The sequence below is a fragment of the Eschrichtius robustus genome, chromosome 10, assembly GCF_028021215.1.
Source record: "Eschrichtius robustus isolate mEscRob2 chromosome 10, mEscRob2.pri, whole genome shotgun sequence".
NCBI classification, from domain to species: Eukaryota; Metazoa; Chordata; class Mammalia; order Artiodactyla; family Eschrichtiidae; genus Eschrichtius; species Eschrichtius robustus.
The window spans coordinates 112,668,185-112,685,774 of record NC_090833.1 but is presented as its reverse complement, the minus strand read 5'-3'; the positions used below and the strand labels follow the sequence as shown (position 1 = coordinate 112,685,774).

At 38.2% G+C, this 17,590-nt stretch overlaps 1 protein-coding gene across 1 annotated transcript in view; it reads right to left on the bottom strand.

Annotated features, from left to right (window-relative positions):
• Positions 1-2,689: 2,689 nt before the first annotated feature.
• Positions 2,690-17,590, bottom strand: part of HPGD (15-hydroxyprostaglandin dehydrogenase) — a 28,157-nt gene continuing 13,256 nt past the window's right edge. The window contains exons 5-7 of the mRNA XM_068553941.1: positions 7,436-7,512; positions 4,651-4,814; positions 2,690-3,660 (exon numbers count right to left, since the gene is read on the bottom strand). Of these exons, the coding sequence (XP_068410042.1) occupies positions 3,522-3,660; positions 4,651-4,814; positions 7,436-7,512 (380 nt within the window). The 3' untranslated portion in view covers positions 2,690-3,521. The remainder of the gene's footprint in view (positions 3,661-4,650; positions 4,815-7,435; positions 7,513-17,590) is intronic.

Genomic DNA, 17,590 nt, shown 5'->3' with positions numbered 1-17,590 from the left:
CAAAGGTCAGAGCCTTGAGAATGGGCTATCCTGTGTATTCTTTTCTAAAAGGTGCAGAGCCAGCATGACTAAGCACAGGCAATAGAACACAAATGTTAGAACTAAACAGAAAGACTTAATAAGGAGTCAGGTTTGCTCTTCTCTGTTACATAACTATATGCTGAGGAGGAAATTTTAGTAAGAGGTGTTAGAAATGGTGCTAATAAATTTGAATGGAGCCCTAGAATTAAAATGATAATACAGTCAGAAATTCAAAAAAGGAAATCTAGAGGGAAAGATTACAGCCATTATTAAAGCAAGTAGCTTTTCAACCCTTTTCCACTTTGATTCACAATAAGAAATATATTTTATATTGAGGATAAGTACAATCATATATGCATGAGATGCCTGCTATATTTTCTTTTCATTTTCTTCTCTTTTCTTCTAGCATATCCTACCCAGTGTGACACAGTTTGAAAACATGGGTCTCAGCATATTACAGGAACCGTGATCATCTTTGAAAATGTATCCAAAGGATTAAGGCATAACTCATCCTTTGCTCACTCTTTCTTTGTCTTCCTCCAGAGTGGCCACCTATTGTTTTGGTTACCTCGTGTGTGTTCACCCCCTTTCCTCTTGGAAACTATCCCTCTCCTTTTCTTAGTCCATAGGGTTCAGGTCAACTTCCTGCCCACCTCTCCTGTCCCCCCGACTCTCCAACTTGACCAGCTCTGGGGGAAGCATGTTATCTGGTTTCGGTCAAGCAGAGAAGCCATCTCTCTGACCACAAGGAATGTCTCAATAGGTGGCACATAAGCTAAGATAGGCCAATGGACTCTCACCAAAAGCAGTTTCTTGTTTGGCCAGACTGGAAGCTGGTGAGAATCAGGGATGGATGCTGGGAGCCATCAGATGGAGAGAGCTGCCTAATAGAGACGCTACCAAGAGGGAAGGGATGGAGGGACGATGACATTTGTGATCCTGGATCTGGTCATTTTTCCTGAGCACCGGTAAACTGAGTTCTGAAATTCTAATGTAAGTAAAAAGCTATTTACAAATGATACTTAATTTGTGAAATGACTTAAACAGACTGCTTCAGTATCCCAAATTTATAAACAGATAGGGCAAAATTAGACTGAAATCATCACATAATCACTTGTATTTTAAATGGTACTGCAAATATTTTAAATTATGTTTATAATTTTATAAAATTGGGTTGAGTATTTCAATGGCATTATCCAGTCTCTTAATCTTTTTTCAGTGCAAACATATTTTTAGTTTTGCTGCACTGGGAGCCCTACTTCATTTATTAAGAAAACTAGGTTTGAAAAAAATTATCTACATTAGGGTTTTCACTGAAAAATTCAATTAAGGAAATTAAGACTCCCCCTCCACCCTGCAAATTTAATATTTTTTTTTCCTCAACCACTAAATAGAGGTACCCTATTGTTGTGGTCCGTGCGTGGGTTGGAAGAAGAGTTTCCAGACACAAAGTATTTTAGAAGAGGGTGAGTTTATTGAGAACAAAGAGAGAGTTAGTGAGGGGCGGTGCAAACACAGGGTCCGACTTCCTGATAGACTAGGAAGAGTCGACCCCCTTTGTAGGCTAGTAGCCAACTTTTATAGCCTCAAGACAAAGAAAATTCCTGCTGGCAGGATGGCATTAGGTGATTGGTCAGGATGCTATGTGGTTGCTACATGGTGAATATTTTACCTAATATGGACTCGAGGGCTGTCCCGTTTAGGTCAGGAAAGCCCATGGCAACAGTTGCTATGGGGGCTAAGTTAATTCCGGAGATTTTTGTCCTGTGCCCTTGATATAGGGCTCCACACCTATAACATTATAGATTTATTTAAAGCTATTTATATAAGATACATTTTAATGTAAAAATAACTTTTAAAAATATAATGCATATTTTTTTTCAGTTCTACTCAGTATGTGGTTTTAAATGTCTGCATAGTTTATTGATTTAAAAACAATAATTCAAAGCACAAAGTATATTGAAGGCCGCCAGTGCAAAGACTTATCCGCAAATGAAAAGTTTAAGCTATAGCTTTGAACGTTACCGTGGAAAAAAGAGTTGAGATAAATGATATTCCTCATACCTATATCATCGACTGGTTAGTTACTGCCACAAGGTATGAACAAGTTTGTGCCTAATTATACAACTTCTCTTAGATGTTCACTGATGTCCACTACTTGGTGTTTTTCAAAGACGTTATGTGGACATCTAGACAACAGTTACTCATATTCAACACACTCCTTAAAAGTGAAGGCAACAGTTCTCTGTGGCAGAATTAAAACAGAGCAAGATCTGACAACCTGCCAGTATCTCTAGGAAATCCTTATTAATCTCGCATGGATGGATTTTGCTCCCACCTGGGAGCTTTGGAGTTAGCAGGCAGAATGTGTTACTTCTACAATATTTCTATGAAGAAAGGATTGATTTGGAAATCTTGTGCTTTCACTATTATTAGCATTAATTATTGCTTGCAAATAGTGTTACCCAAAGCAGGTGCATTTAATGATCCTATCTTAAAATACCTGACAGGGAAAACGGCAAAAAATCACACCTATTTTTACCTCTTGTTATTACTGCTTTGAAAACACAAAAGCATCTTCAGTTGAGGTATTGACAAAATTGGTTTCTTCCTCTCAGTAGCTATACATAGAACACTAAGTAACTTCTGAAGATTAGAAAAAAAAAGTTTTATTGAAAAGTAGGCATTTTTGAAATTGGTACAAATAAACAAAGAAGTAATCTGAAAAAAATTACATTTGTATTTTTTTCTTAATAAGCATGTTTTAGGAGCACTAACTATCCTTTTTGCTATAACTATTAAAAGTTTCATTCCTGAGATTTTTGTAGTCAAAATTCTTAAAGTAAGCAAAGAGGAAAGAAATGTTTTCCCCAGATGGGAGGCTGAACTGTGGATTAACATCTCAGCCAGTTAATTTCTGTCACTTTTCCATACATTAGATTTTTCATTTAGGATATATTCACACTGTAATTTATTCCTTACCTACGGGCCCCCAAAGGTGCCACATCCTCAAAGAGCTGAAATATTCAGCTGAAAGATGGTATATAAGTAAAAGTTATTGTTACTAAATATTTGCCATTGTAGGTAGCTTCCTTCTTTTAAAGTGCGAACATGGAAACAAAATGAGTTTTTCACATCTGGTTTGATATAAATAACAATTCAAGTATCTCCTTTAAAATGACGTTCTGAAAAACATTAACATTCATGAATCACAAATTTAAATATATTCTCTGCAAGGCAGAATATTCCTGGAATATCCTTTGTTTTAATCATTACTTAGACTATAAAGATCAAAACCTAGCTTTGGTCCATGTCATATTTTTGATAGTTCCTCATTTTTTAAATCTATATACTTAGCTAATCATTTAGAAAAAATGAACATCACATGCATGAAAGGAAAGCTTCAAATGATAACATTTCATTTAAAAAGCTGTCTTCAAATGAAGATGTGGTCTAAGTCATTTGTGCTTATTTTCAGTTAAAGCTGACATATAAGATGTTCACTGAGCTTTCGTGTGAAATGGGGTTGTATCATAATCTTGAAAATGAATTCCCTTAGAAGTTGTGATCTTCATTATAGCCCCATTCAAAGTGTCGTCTTCAATGAGTGTTATTAATCCATTGGCAATCATTGATGGGCTAAAAATAAAGGAAACATCAGGGTTTTAAAATTAAAGAATGAGGCATAATTATCACATCGTCTTATTTTTGAAGTATCTATCACGTTTAACATGTAATAGGGAAATGTATATCGTGCAGCTATTGCTACCTTTGTTTTTTATTCGATTAGGTAACTAAATTATAAATTTAGTGGTAGATTTCCACACCCACCCTTCTGTTATTTTATAGCAAGGATTCATAAATTTATATTTACTATTTACATTGAGTAAATGATTATTTTTCCATCTTTAACCTATCAGTAGAATTTAGACTTATCAGATAGAAATGTTTATTAGAGTAGAAATTTGAAGAATTGTAGCTAACATTTATTGAACGTCTATTATTTATCTGCTACTGTTTTAAGTACCTTACATATATCAACTTATTTGTGGACTTTCCAAAGTCCCCTAAGTTTGTTTTAGTATTATCCCCATTTTACATGCAAGAAAATCAAGGTAAGTAGAGGTTGATGGATAAGTTCATGGTGGGTGTGGTGGAGTCAGGATTAGATCCAGATGACTCCGTCCTGTGAGACGCCAAGTGCTCTAACTCAGACAGGGTTCCCCAAACATGTGTGTTGATCAGTTGTTTCTTAGGAAAGTGGTTGAAGTCGGGGGGCATATTTAATTTCACAAAGGGTATGTATGAATATTGCTTGGAATTTAGGCAGATAAGGTATCATTGCTTCCAAAGACAACTAAACATCACCTTTTAAAAAAAGTATCTGATTATGGTTGAAGGTATTAATGATGCATTCTTTATACCTAAAAGCAAAATTCATGATGTGTCAACATATTCTATTCAGAAACCCAGAAGAAGAATTTTTTTTCAGAGATTTTGTCAAACCAAAACTTTGAAGCTTGCATGAGTTTCTCAAATTTAAAAGCTAATATTTTTCCTTTTGATTGCTTATGTCTAGATAGCACTTTGCTCCATTGTATAAAGGAAGATAGGTATAGTTTTACTTACTCCAAAATTCCATAGTATTTCATCATATCCTTGATATGATCTGTGTATTCTATATATTGTCCCATGTTCTCTTCTTTCTCGATGGATTTGAGGATGGGTGTGTTAACAAAGCCTGGGCAAATGGCATTCAGCCTCACACCACTGTCCATGAGATTAGCAGCCATCTGCCAATGGGAAGTAGAAGGTTGCAGATTTCAGGAGTTTTGTGAATGTATAACATAGGATAAACTGATGATTAAAGCTAGTTAAAAGACAGATGTGAAAAGTACTAGACAGCTATCCTTCTAGCTATATAACGATGACAATGGTAAGGCTGACTGGTAGCAGAAAGTAAAAGAATACATAACTAAAGTGCTGAACTAACTAATTCTTGCAAGCCTCACCTAATTACTTTTTTTAAAAAATCAATATTACTGGGCAACTCCTGAAAATACTTGATTATCTAAAGCGCTCTTATCTACTGAACACTGCAGGCAGCTAAAGGTAATAAGCTGAGGCTTAGAAATGATATCCCAAGTTTTCTTTGAAATTGGGGTTGTATTAAAGAGAATACTTACTTAAAGAATACTGTTAGTGGAAAATTTTAGGACTTTGATTGATTCTAAAGACACAGTAATTTGTACTATCTGGAAGACAATTTTAATTATTTTTAGACTAACCTTCTTTGGCTTTTATTTGAACTATTTATAAAACAAAATGTAAGTCAATTATTTGTGGATTCCATTTGCTTTCTTGCTAAAATTTATTCATAACCCCCCTAATCAATATTTGTGGTGCTTTCAAGGTTCTCTGTGGACAAGCACAGAGTAATAAGAAATTTGAGTTGCCCGATGTGGACTAAGGTCAAATAAAACGATGCTCTGCTTTCTTGTTTCAGCTCTTACACCATGAACAAGTGTCCTTTTTGCGGTACTTGCCCATGTTTTTCTCATCTTTGTGCTTGTGTTGGTGATTTTGCTATCTGAAATGTCTTCAAGGCATAGTGCTGAAGTGCTGTCTAGTATTTCTAAGTGCAAGAAGGCTGCAATGTGCCTATGGATAAAATACACGTTAGAGGAGCTTCCTTCAGGCATGAGGTATAAATGCTGTTGGCCATGCTAATACAATACATATTAAACACAATGCATATTAAATAAGGTGTCTTTAAACAGAAATATACATAAAACTAGGCTATGTGTTGATTAGTTATTCAAAATGTTGTAGCCAGAGGTTCACAGGAACTTAACCCTGAATTTCCCCTATGAGCAACAGTTTAGTACCCTCTAATTCAGTGTTTGCAAGTGAATTTATAGAATGTAACTAACAAATAATGAGCATCAACTGTACAGGTGTCCAGTCTTATAACTGTAAATGCAACAGGTCTGGTCTTCGTTTTGATTTACTTTGCTTTGTAGTAGTGTTATGTGTTCATTAAAAGTTGAATTAAAGATTAAGTCTTTGCAAATTAAATTAAAATTTCCAAGCAATTTCAATTAAGAGTGTGAGAGCTGCCAATCTTCCTTTTTGACTGAACATTTACCGTTCACCATCTGCTTTCTCTATCCCTAGTGTTTCTTGTTATCAATGATTTCCTGTTCGTCTGGCCCCTCTCTCCATTTCACCTAGACTAACCCCTGTAGAGGTCTCCCAACTGCTCTTTCCTTTTCTGCACTTGTCCTCTCTCATACATTCTTTCTGAATCTCTCTTTTTTTGTCTTATTTTGGTTTTTTTTGGCCATGCCACGCAGCTTGCAGGATCTTAGTTCCCCGACCAGGGATTGAACCCAGGCCCCTGACAGTGAGAGTCCTAACCACCGGACTGCCAGGGAATTCCCATACGTTCTCTAAAGAGTAGCTAGAATGGTCTTCTTCAAATGGAAATATAATCTTGTCACTCCTGTGCAGAAAAGACCCATTGACGGCTGCATTTAGAATAAAATCCAAGCTCATGACCCTGACTCATAAGCCTCCTTTTGTCTGGCTTCTGCTTACATCTCGTCAATCACCATGCTACTTTCCCCTTGCTCATCCGGCTCCATTCAAGCTGCCCTTTTTTTTTGTTTTTCAGTTATTATAAAAAGGCACTTCATGCTATCAATGCATGTGGTCATTTAGTTCTAAAATAGTCTTCTAAGCTCTGTACACTTTCACCCTAGGTCTCCATGGAGACAGCATCCTTGACAACCCTCTCAGGTAAACGCTGGCCGCACCCCTCCTTCCATTCTCCACACTCTCACTCGTTTTTACCATATCTTCAGGGACAAGTAACACCTGGGGCATACTGCATGTTCCATTTAAGGAAGTCTTAAGTCAATGATTTTTAAATTTGGAGTCAATTTCAAAAAAAAAAAAAAATAAGGAATATCTTCCCATTTTTTACCCTTAAGGATATTTTTCAGTAACCTGTGTTTAGAATCTACTTCATTTTAAAATTATCTATTCTAGGGACTTCCCTGGCGGTCCAGTGGTTAAGATCTGTGCTTGCAGTGCAGGGGGCACGGGTTGGATCCCTGGTCGGGAACTAGGATCCCACATGCCGTGTGGTGAGGCCAATAAATAAATAAATAAATAAATAAGTAAATATAATGGCTAATTTCGTGGTAAAATAAAATTATCTATTCTATATTTGGTCCTTTACATGATCTGTAAACTATTTTTAATAATAAATACTGAAGTAGAACTTATTTTTCTATCTTTAATCCAGACGTATTGAATTCTGACTCTGTTGCCCTCTACTTCATAGAACTCATGCATCACATATGCACAGAAAAGAGAAAAAGAGACACTGCGGTCATTGTATCCTTACCGCTGCCGAGCGTGTAAATCCAATTATGCCATGTTTGGAAGCACAATAAACAGGCTGTTGTGCAACAGGCATCAGCCCTGAGACAAACAAATAAAAAACAAAAACACTTTTATTAAAAAAATAAGCAGACAAACCCCAATACTTGCTATGAAAATGAATAATTTGTGCCTGTTCCATTTTAAGATTAATCTAGAAAATACACTAAGGTAATCACTGGACAACTTTGTAAAACTCACTAGTCCAGGCATAGTTTATTCCTCCTAGAACCTCTACTATACTGTCCAAAATTTATGGTCAGTAAGCTACCGCCTAGGGATGTAGCCAAGAGTGGTACACAAGTTTTTCTGCTTCCCTGATGAAGTCAAGAGAAGTCACTGTTATCTAAAACACCGAAAGAATCATCTTGAAATCCAGTAAGTTACTACCTAATTTTCAGTTTTTATGTCTGGATTTTTAAAAAGTGTATATTCTTTATTTTTTAAGGCTTCCAAATGGCTGAAGGAGTTTAAACTGCTTAAGCGGGATCTGGAGAGCATTATTTGTCTTCATTATAAGTTGGTAAGCATTTCCCTGTCACGAATTGCACTGAACAATGCCGCTAAGTGTTTAAGAAAATTAAAAGTTAACTTCTTTTGATTCTGATCTGTAGCAGATGCCTAGATCTTCTCACCCCATGACTTAGGAAAAGAAAACCAGAAATAAAAATGTTTGATCCTATTTTATTTCCTTTCATAATTATGTACTCAGCAACAGAATTCAAGCAGCTTTAGAATTGGCTTAATTTTCCATTTACACACAATAGTAACTGCTCAAAAATACGATTAAATCCATGGTGTGGCGAAAAAGTGGTACTGCAGCAGGTATGGCATCTTTTCTCCCCTATCTCCCAGCCCGACGTTACCCCCTCCCTGCTACCAGAAGAAACAAAACAAGAAAAACTGATTTTGCTGTAGTTATTATCACTGTCAAGCTTATTTCTCATAATGGTCAATTCTCTATCTCAATCAACAGTGAAACTTTTAACTAGAGCCATTTGTACATCTTGGCTTTTAACTGATTTCTTGAGTTCACGCGTTCTACCATTTTTAAAATTTGTGATTTCCCCAAGGAAGAGCGATCCCTGATTACTTTAATGTTATTAATGTCAAATGTCATGATACTACTAAATGATTCTGCTGAGACGTGGTCATCTCCACTCAGCTAACTAGTCCCAGAACCCCACCGCTGGAAAGCGTGTTGTACCAAAGTGCAGTAATAAAGGCGGACCTTAACCACTCCCTGGGTGCCTGCCAGGTCTCAATTTATGAAGTACGTTTGCTCAAGAGCAGTTTAAATCCCTGGAGATGGTAGATCACACAGAGTGCGTCCTCCCAATGATCTCAAAGTGTGTAACGTGGTTCTCTTTTTGTTTTGTTTTGTTTTTTTCGGTTCAGTAACATGTGTAAGTTAATTAAGTTTGTCAGTGTCAGTCAACAAGAACTCATGATGCCTCCACAGGGTGAACAGGTGTATTAGGAGATCAAGATAAACAGAATAAACAGGTGCAGCCAGGCGTTGCTGCTCCTTGTTCTTGTAAGTAGGTCACTGTTCTACCTGCTCCTTCAATGTTTATGAGACCAAGGTAGTGGCTGTAGGTGGCATTCACGGGCAGCAGGAAATGCAGAGTGAACCTGAGTCAGAGATGAACTGTTGACAGCCACAAAAAACGCAAGCATGTCAGAGATGAATGAGAATGAATTTCTGTTATGTATGTGCAGGCACTGAGCTTCCGAACCCAAACTGGTTCAAAGTGTCACAGCAGCAAAAGAGAGCAAATACTGTTGTGTTGGTTCTGTCTAAGAAGCCAGCTGCAAAACACATACTTTCCTTTAAAGGTAGAATTGCAGATGCAATTAGAATTTGTTTGCATTTTTAAAGTGGCACTTGGTTTTATGACTCTCGTGGCACTCCAATGACATTTTCACCGCAATCCTGCAGAATGTTTCCTCTTGCATTGCTTTCACTCTCTGGCATTAGATCAAAGGCGGCATAAATCCATGTCAGACATTCAGAAATCAAGCATCCTTTTAAGATATTTTTACAGCTTTTTGGTATAACTGGCATACAATAAACTGCATATATTTAAACTGTGTGGTTTGATAGGTTTTGACATAGGTCTACACCCACAAAACCACGACCACAATCAAGATATGAACACAGCCATCCCCTGAAAGTTTCCTCGTGCCCTGTCATCCTGTCCTTCTGCCTTTCCCCTCCCCCTAAGCAACCACTGATCTGTTTTGTGTCACTATAGATTAGTTTGCCACTTCTAGAAGTTTATATACATGTAATCATACAGTGTAAACTTTTCTGTCTGACTTCTTTCACTCAGGATAATTCTTATGGGATTCATCCATGTTGTAATGTGTATCAATAGCTCATTTCTCTTTCTTCCTTTTTTTTTTCCTCTCTCTTCTTTTTTTTTTTTTTTCTGAGTGAATGGTATTACACCATAAGGATATACCTATCAATTGCATATACATTGCTCTTTTGATAGATATATTCAGTTTTGAGGTCTTATAAAAAAAAGAGAATTCTATTTTTCAATTATTTTATTTAGGCGAGTTGTAGTTAGTTTAGTTAAGTAGAGAGTTTTTCTTTATCTCCCCAGTACATGTAGATTTTAACTGTGGCTCCTTACGGTTCAAACAGGTAAAGGTATGTGGGGCTTTGTCCCCAACTTGCCAACTGACTTTCAATGTAGAAGTTTGCTCTCTCTCCCTCAGTTTGCTGCTTTGAAAAGGGAGGCTAAAGGGAGAGAGAAAAGGTTTTTTTTTAAGGCTTTTCTTTTTGACAGTGATTTTAGTTGGGGTGGAAATGTTTCAGAAATCCAACATTTTCTATTGGGTCTCACGATCCTTTTCTCCCTTCCAAGTATAACATTACTGCTGTTGTGGTCAACTTCAGTATCGCATTGTTTTGCCATACCTCTGTTACCAACCTTAGACCTGTAGCACCAACATATAATGTTTCCATGTGCTTCAAATAAAAACCTGTTCTGAGGCTAGTAATAAGGGTCAGCTCAGAGAATTGTTCAGGGTGTGTCTGGCATGACTCTGGGGACACCACTCACATGGTAGTTTGTGGAGATTGTGCCCCACAGAGTTCCTGCAGTTTACAACCTGCACAACTATACCTGGCAGCCCTCCATGGTAGAGGAGGATGACGGAGCAAGAGACTGAGAAGGCTGAACCAGTGGAGGTAGGAAGAAAACAAGCTAAGCATCGTGTCACAGAAATTAAAGACAGGAATATTTTAAGAAGCCTAGAGTGGTTACTTGTATCACGTGCAGAATCAAAAGAGAAATGGCTTTTCTTTGAGATATGAACGTCTCAAAATCACTCATCTAAAAATAGTAGCCCTCTTGGTTTCACCTCCTTCTCCAGCTGCCTCTCCACTGCTGCACAGCTCACCCTAACCAGGCTTTCCTCTGACCAGTCCAGTCCAACAGATGTTGTGGCGGTTGCCAGTGACGGACGTCTGCTAAGGCCAGGTCTTCATCGTGCTTGATACCTTGCTCAGTAGCAACCAACACAGTGAATTACACTCTCCTTGCAGCACTTCCCTCTGTACGCTGGCGTCCTTCCACCTCACACTCACCAGCAGGTCCTCCTTCACGTCCTCTGCGGGCTGCTCCTCCTTGACCAGACCCAGAAATAGGCCGGGGAACCCGAGAGCTGGTCCTGGTCCTCTCTGCTTTTCTATGCACACTCTTTCCTTAGGTGACCTTATCCACTCCTGTGGATGAAATTCATTCCCTCCATGTCTCTTTCATTCTCATTCTCTCTCTCTCTCACACACACACACACAAACACACACATACACACACACACACAAACACACATAATTTTCAAATTTAAATTCCAGATGTCCAGCCAAGATCTTTTACTCTGTCTTGAGATGGGAAATTTAGTCTTCTTCCCTTAAAATACAGTGTGTGCTAATTCAAAAGGTTTTATAGGCGTGAATTCATTTTAGAAATATGTGTTTGGTACCAAGTAAGCGCCAAATATAATGAAAGTATGTTTTAAATAGTTAGTTGAAATGTATAAAACCAAGGGGAGGATCACCATTTGACCAGAATGTTATTTCCTATACTACTTAACCATTTAAAAATGTCCTTTTAATTGAATTGGTCGAGACAGATTATAGCACAGTAGTTTGGATTTGGGGTGCCAGACTGGCTGATCTCAAATCCTGAATCCACCACAGTGAGCTCTGTTACCTTTGGAGGGGTTACTGCTGCGTACCATGGTGTTTTTCCTCTGTGAAATAGAGTAGTAATAGTAGCTATTGTGAGTCCTGAATGAGGCTAATTTACATAAAATACTTAAAACTGTGCCTGACACATAATAAGCATTACCGTTTGCTATTATCTTTATATAAATGTAATCATTTTTCCTAAAGGTGAAACATCTCAAGTCTTGTTTATTGTTTTATTTACCTGTTTATCCACATTGTACCTTTTAATGAAAATGTATCTTTTGCACTAAAATGCCACAAATCTGGTACAGCATCCTAACTGGGTTTGGTTTCTGAACCTTGGCAAACCGTGGACTCTTGCTAATCCTAATTCAAAAGTATTACAGAAGTGCATTCATTTAAGAACTATGTATTTAGTAACTTTAAATACAAAGGATATTGACGTAGTATTTTAAATCTGCTCTATTGAGAGCCCCTGGCGCAGGGGTAGGGTAGAACTTTGATATCTGACCATCCAGATCACCCCATCTGACTTCACAGGGACTTCTGTCAGGATAGTGGCTACAGGCCCAGTTGCTAGAATGAACTTGGATTTTTTAAAATCTTGCAAATTAATTCCCATATGCACAGCAAAATTATTTCGTCTTCATGTTAAAGGATTTAAGAATAACGCAACAAAGGACTGAGACCATGAGAGAACAGTCTCTAAAGGAATGTCATTTTGTTTGATGTTGTGAGGAATCCTTAATTGTGCTTAAAAATGGATGCCTTATATTTAAAAAGTTAAGAATAGATTTTCAATACTTATTTATTCTGGGCCCAGCACTCTGCAAGTTTACTTAAAGAATTGTGAAATGGCTCTCTCTCCAAAATACAACACGTAATTAGTTGCAGGTTTATGTCCGTCCTAACTGTAGATTAAGAAAAATAATCTCAACAGAGGGAGAAATTCTACCCACGAAACAGAGAAATATTTTCTACAGCCACTCAGGATAATAACACCAAATGGCACCGACTGATGGGATAATTATGAAAAAAAATTTTAAATACCTGAAAATGACACATGTAATTATAGAACAAATAAAGAAGTCATTTGGAAAAGTAAGATATCATTTCCCTTTCCACATTAGTTCCTCTATCTTTAATATTCTTTCTACCTGTATTTACAAAAGATAACTTTAATATCTACATTTCACAGAAGGTAGATCGCTCAAAAAGTTTTTGTGCAAAAAACTGAAATCTGCTCAGACGGCAGTTGTACTGAATCCTTGAACATATTTTCTTTTAAATGGATAGAAATTATGTAAGATAGACTATACAGAAGTGCTAAAGAAATTCAACTTAGGAAAGGAAATTGAGGATCTGAGGATACTGATCTTTGCATGATAAACTTGAGTTCAGCAGCTGTGCTAAAAAGCAGGGATCGAAATTCCTCACATTTTCTTTACAATCAGAAAAGAAACGGTCTACCCATCTTTCTGTGGTTAACCAGCACTTCTTTAATAAGGAAAGAAAAGAGAACTGGTGAGAATCCATTTATCTGTGTTTGTGCAGAAAGTGGACCAAAGTAACTGGTGGACTTCCTTATTAGATGCTTTTCCACACAACAGAACACCTTATCTGATGCTGCTTTTTTTCCCCTCAGTCGCATGCTTGCCGTTAACAAATTATGTCTTAAAGTATGATCTGACATAAAAAGTGGCATAAACTTCCACAGAACGACTGCATCTTCTGTGATAAAAATCTTTCCAGAAAGGTAACCCCAGCAGCACTCTCCAGGGATTGTTAATTCTCAGAAAGTTGTCCCTAAGGTCCCATCACAATCCCCCTTCCTAAAAGTTCAGTGATCCCCTACGCTGTGATCAGAGGAAACCAAGATGAGCTTTCTCAGCCACTCAAAGAATGTCCCTGTGCAAACTAGAGGCTGGCTCCTCAAAGTGTGGGCCAAGGACCAGCATCAGAATTGTGGGATCCACCCCAGACTTACTGAGTCAGAATCTGCCTCTAAACAAAGCCCGTAGGTAATGTCTCTCATGTTGAATTCTAGAAGACTAGTCATTTTCTTAATAGTCTTTATGGCTAGGAAACCCTAAATCTTTTATCCATTCCTCAAAAGGCCTATTTATAAATATTTAGTCTTTCCTACTGATTCCTTTTCGTGTGTGTCTTCTTAATAATTTTAAGCCATAAGACAGCAAAACAGACACCATGAAGACTTTCGCTGGTACTAAGCGAGGGAGGTGGCCCACGTACTCATAGCCGTTGACATCTGACCAGTTAAGATCCAGATAATGCACATTCAGCCGTTGTACGACATACACTAAAATAGAGCAACATAAAGTTGCTTTTATTCCTCCTGCTAATCCTCACCACCTTTCCCATGTTCTGCAGCTTGTTTGAGAGGAATTATTCCACTATAAATTGGAGATAATTAAACGGACTTCTATTGCAGGGATTTGTAAAAGTTAAATGTGATATCATAGAGCCAATAGTTCATCACAGCGCCTGGAACTTGGCACTTGCTAAATATGTTAGTCCCTCTTCTTTAAAGCAAAGAAAGTTGCAGAGGGTTGTACCTCGTGATTCCCTGAAATTTCTGGTCTGCTGTGACATTCCAGTCCGGCTGCTCTTGAGGCCACGTGAGTTCTACAGCCTTGTACCTCTCATTGGGCTTCTGTTTCACCTATGCCACACTAACAAGTGCTGCCATGTTGACGAGACACTGGTGTATAGCTCTTGGGGTGGAAACTCTGCCAGTTACTTTCATAGCCCCATTTCCCTTCTGTCCATGTTTAACATGTTTGGTTAACTTGAATGTGTTATTTAAAGTGGTAACTTTAGCACTTCTACTGTAACACAAACTAATTACATTGTTGTAGATACAACTTAGAGTTCAAGTGAGTATGTCGCTGGGCTGGTTTTTAAGACATGCTAAACAAATTCTAAGATTTTCAAGTATTTTCTTGAGACTCTAATGTTTTCAATTCAGAGCAGATACGACCTTCGTGGTGTCACTCACAAAATGCTACCGAGTGACTTATTTTTGAGGCATAGCAAACACCAAGACCTCAGTAGCTGAGCAGGTGGGAGCAGGGTTGGAGGGCAGACTCCTTTTCCTGTGATGACTACTCTTCCTTTCCCACTAAGTATAGAAGAAGCATAACTGACTCCTATGGGATGTCTCATGGGAGCAGAGCTGTTTATCTGCTTTAAACCAGACTTCACTCTTCCCTCTGGTTCAACTTTTTCTTGTTTGATAGTTAAGGATGGATGTGGTAAAATGAGTGCAGGTTCATATATTATGTTTATAGACAAAAACTCGTACAGAAGAATCTATGTGGTTAACAGAGGTTGGAACAACTTCCAGGGCTTCCAGGGACAAGCACACCCTCCCCTCAATACACCGAAGAATCACTCTCCACTGTAACTACTCCTCTGTTTGTTAAACTTATTAATTGCATCTGATACTCGGTCTGCGTCAGCGGTCATTACTCATTAACTTCTCTGCCGAAACCAGTGTGTCAACTTGAGGTTTCATTATGACACTAAATGATTCCACTGGATCTGTGCAAGAGATCATGGAATGGACTCTGGTTGGGTAGAATATTACCCAACATTCCTTCAACAGAGTGAGCAGTAGGGGGGAAAGAGGGAAAGCCTGTGAGGAAGGAATATTTGGAAAACACAGAGGAAGCAAGCATTAGAACTACTCTTCCCACAAATTTATTTGTCCATTATACCTCATATAAGCTGAGGAGTCAAAAAAAAAAAAAAAAATTACTTTGACCCCAGTAACCCCTCAAAGACTTTTTTGGTCATCTGACCTCTGCCGACATGCTCCGACTTCAAGGGAACAAAATTGTTGATATTATTTCTGAGGAAAGTGTGAGGATGTGAGACGTCTACATTTATCTTCTGCTACTATTACAAAATCCTGTATTTTTATCAAACTGATCTCATTATGGGAAGAACAGAAGCTCTTGGTGAGTGGATAAAATTCAAGACAATGCATTTTAATACTCTTTGTGAGATGAGGACACCTCAGTGACAAAGCCCAGGGTCAGAGGAGGGGTAGCAGGGGCTGTCTGGATTGGCCAGAGGCAACAAGGAAATGGTGTAGATGCCACAGGTATGGAGGACGGGCATTATGAAGGTACCCAATCAAGTATAACGGACAGAGACAAACTATGGAACCATGATCAACAGAGTTACCCTTGCCTATTGGGAGGAATACCAGAGGGAGAACCAATTTGCTTTTTTTGTTTGTTTTTAGAATAGCTATTGGAGTATAATTGCTTTACAATGTTGTGTTAGTTTCTGCTGTATAACAAAGTGAATCAGCTATAAGTATACATATATCCCCATATCCCCTCCCCTCCTGCATCTCCCTCCCACCCTCCCTATCCCACCCCTCTAGGTGGACACAAAGCACCGAGCTGATCTCCCTGTGCTATGCGGCTGCTTCCCACTAGCTATCTAGTTTACATTTGGTAGTGTATATATGTCAGTGCTACTCCGCTTTAGACTGTTCTGCTATTCACTAGACTGTAAGTGTGTCAGAAAGGTAATCCAAAGCCAAAGTGGTCTCCTCGTTGAATTTATATCCATTCATTGTTTTACCTGCACGATTAGAGAAGGATCCACACAGGGTTCCCAATACTGGCTCTGAGATAGGTAAGAAGAAAATTCACACCCAGGATGGGTATTGTGACAAAGCAAGCTCTTAGCCAAGAAAGCCAAGTGGACATCTAATTGTAATCCCTAAATTACTCTTCGCTATGGCATGTTTTGACTTGTGATGTTGGTAAGCTCCCCAGATGGTTCCAGGGCTTTACTCTGTGTGTGTCAAATGGGGCAAAAGCTTAAGCTTTTGCTGAAGGTTTAATAAATAGTCCTGAGATTAAAGTAGTGCCCAGGAGGCCTGAAGATACTAGCAAATCGCACTGCCTTAATCAAGTTACAGGAATTCAGTTTCTCTTTCTTTATAATTAGGCTAAGATAGAAAGAGAGACAGACTGACAGACTCATAGATAGAAGAGAGAGAAAATCGAGTGGTTAAGAGCAGGGGATCTCGTATCAGGCAGCTAGCATGAGAACTGCAGCTCCCCCGCTTCCTTGCATGTAAGCTTGTGCAAAAACCTAAACTCCCCAGGCTAGGTTCCCTTATCTGCAAGATGAAGATTATAGAATCTACTTCACTGTGCTGTTGAGAGTACTAAATGAGAGAACACATAACAGCAGTGTTTAAAAGAGTATCATGCAAACGGTGAGCGCTCAGTGAAAGTTAATTGTTACTATATATTTAAATATTTTTATTGGATAAAAGGCAGTACTACCCTGCATTTCTCTATTCATGCTCTTTGGGGCAAGTAAGCCTCTTCCGGTACAGAGGCTCTCCCAGGGAGTCCTATATTGATTCACCCCTGAGGCCTTCTCTCTTTCCTGAGATTGAAATCAGTGCCTCCAATGATACAAGGTCAAGAGTCTCCTGGTATGGTGTTCATGGTTCTCCAAGTGCTACCAGCCCCCTTAACTTTAAGAGAGAATTCATGGAATTATGTCTTAATCACCACCCTAGGTTCTTTTGTACATTTATATTTGTATTAAACTATTAAATATTTCTTCTTAATTCTCCAATCATTTATATATTTTTCTTACGATTTCATTTCAAAATAGTGTAGATTTAGCCGTGACAATTTGCCTTTTGGGTTCCAGCCTCTGAGAATCTAAACTTCAGTCCTCTCTGGGGCTGAATATCTCTTTTAAGTATTGCCCATGCTTTCACCTTTTAATGTACTCTTGGACTTGAAATGTTATAATTTATAAGTAGATGACATGTTAGGAAAAATAACCAGATTACCCTGAACAATTTATAGAACTAGGTCTATAATAACTCTAGGGATGGCATTTTTG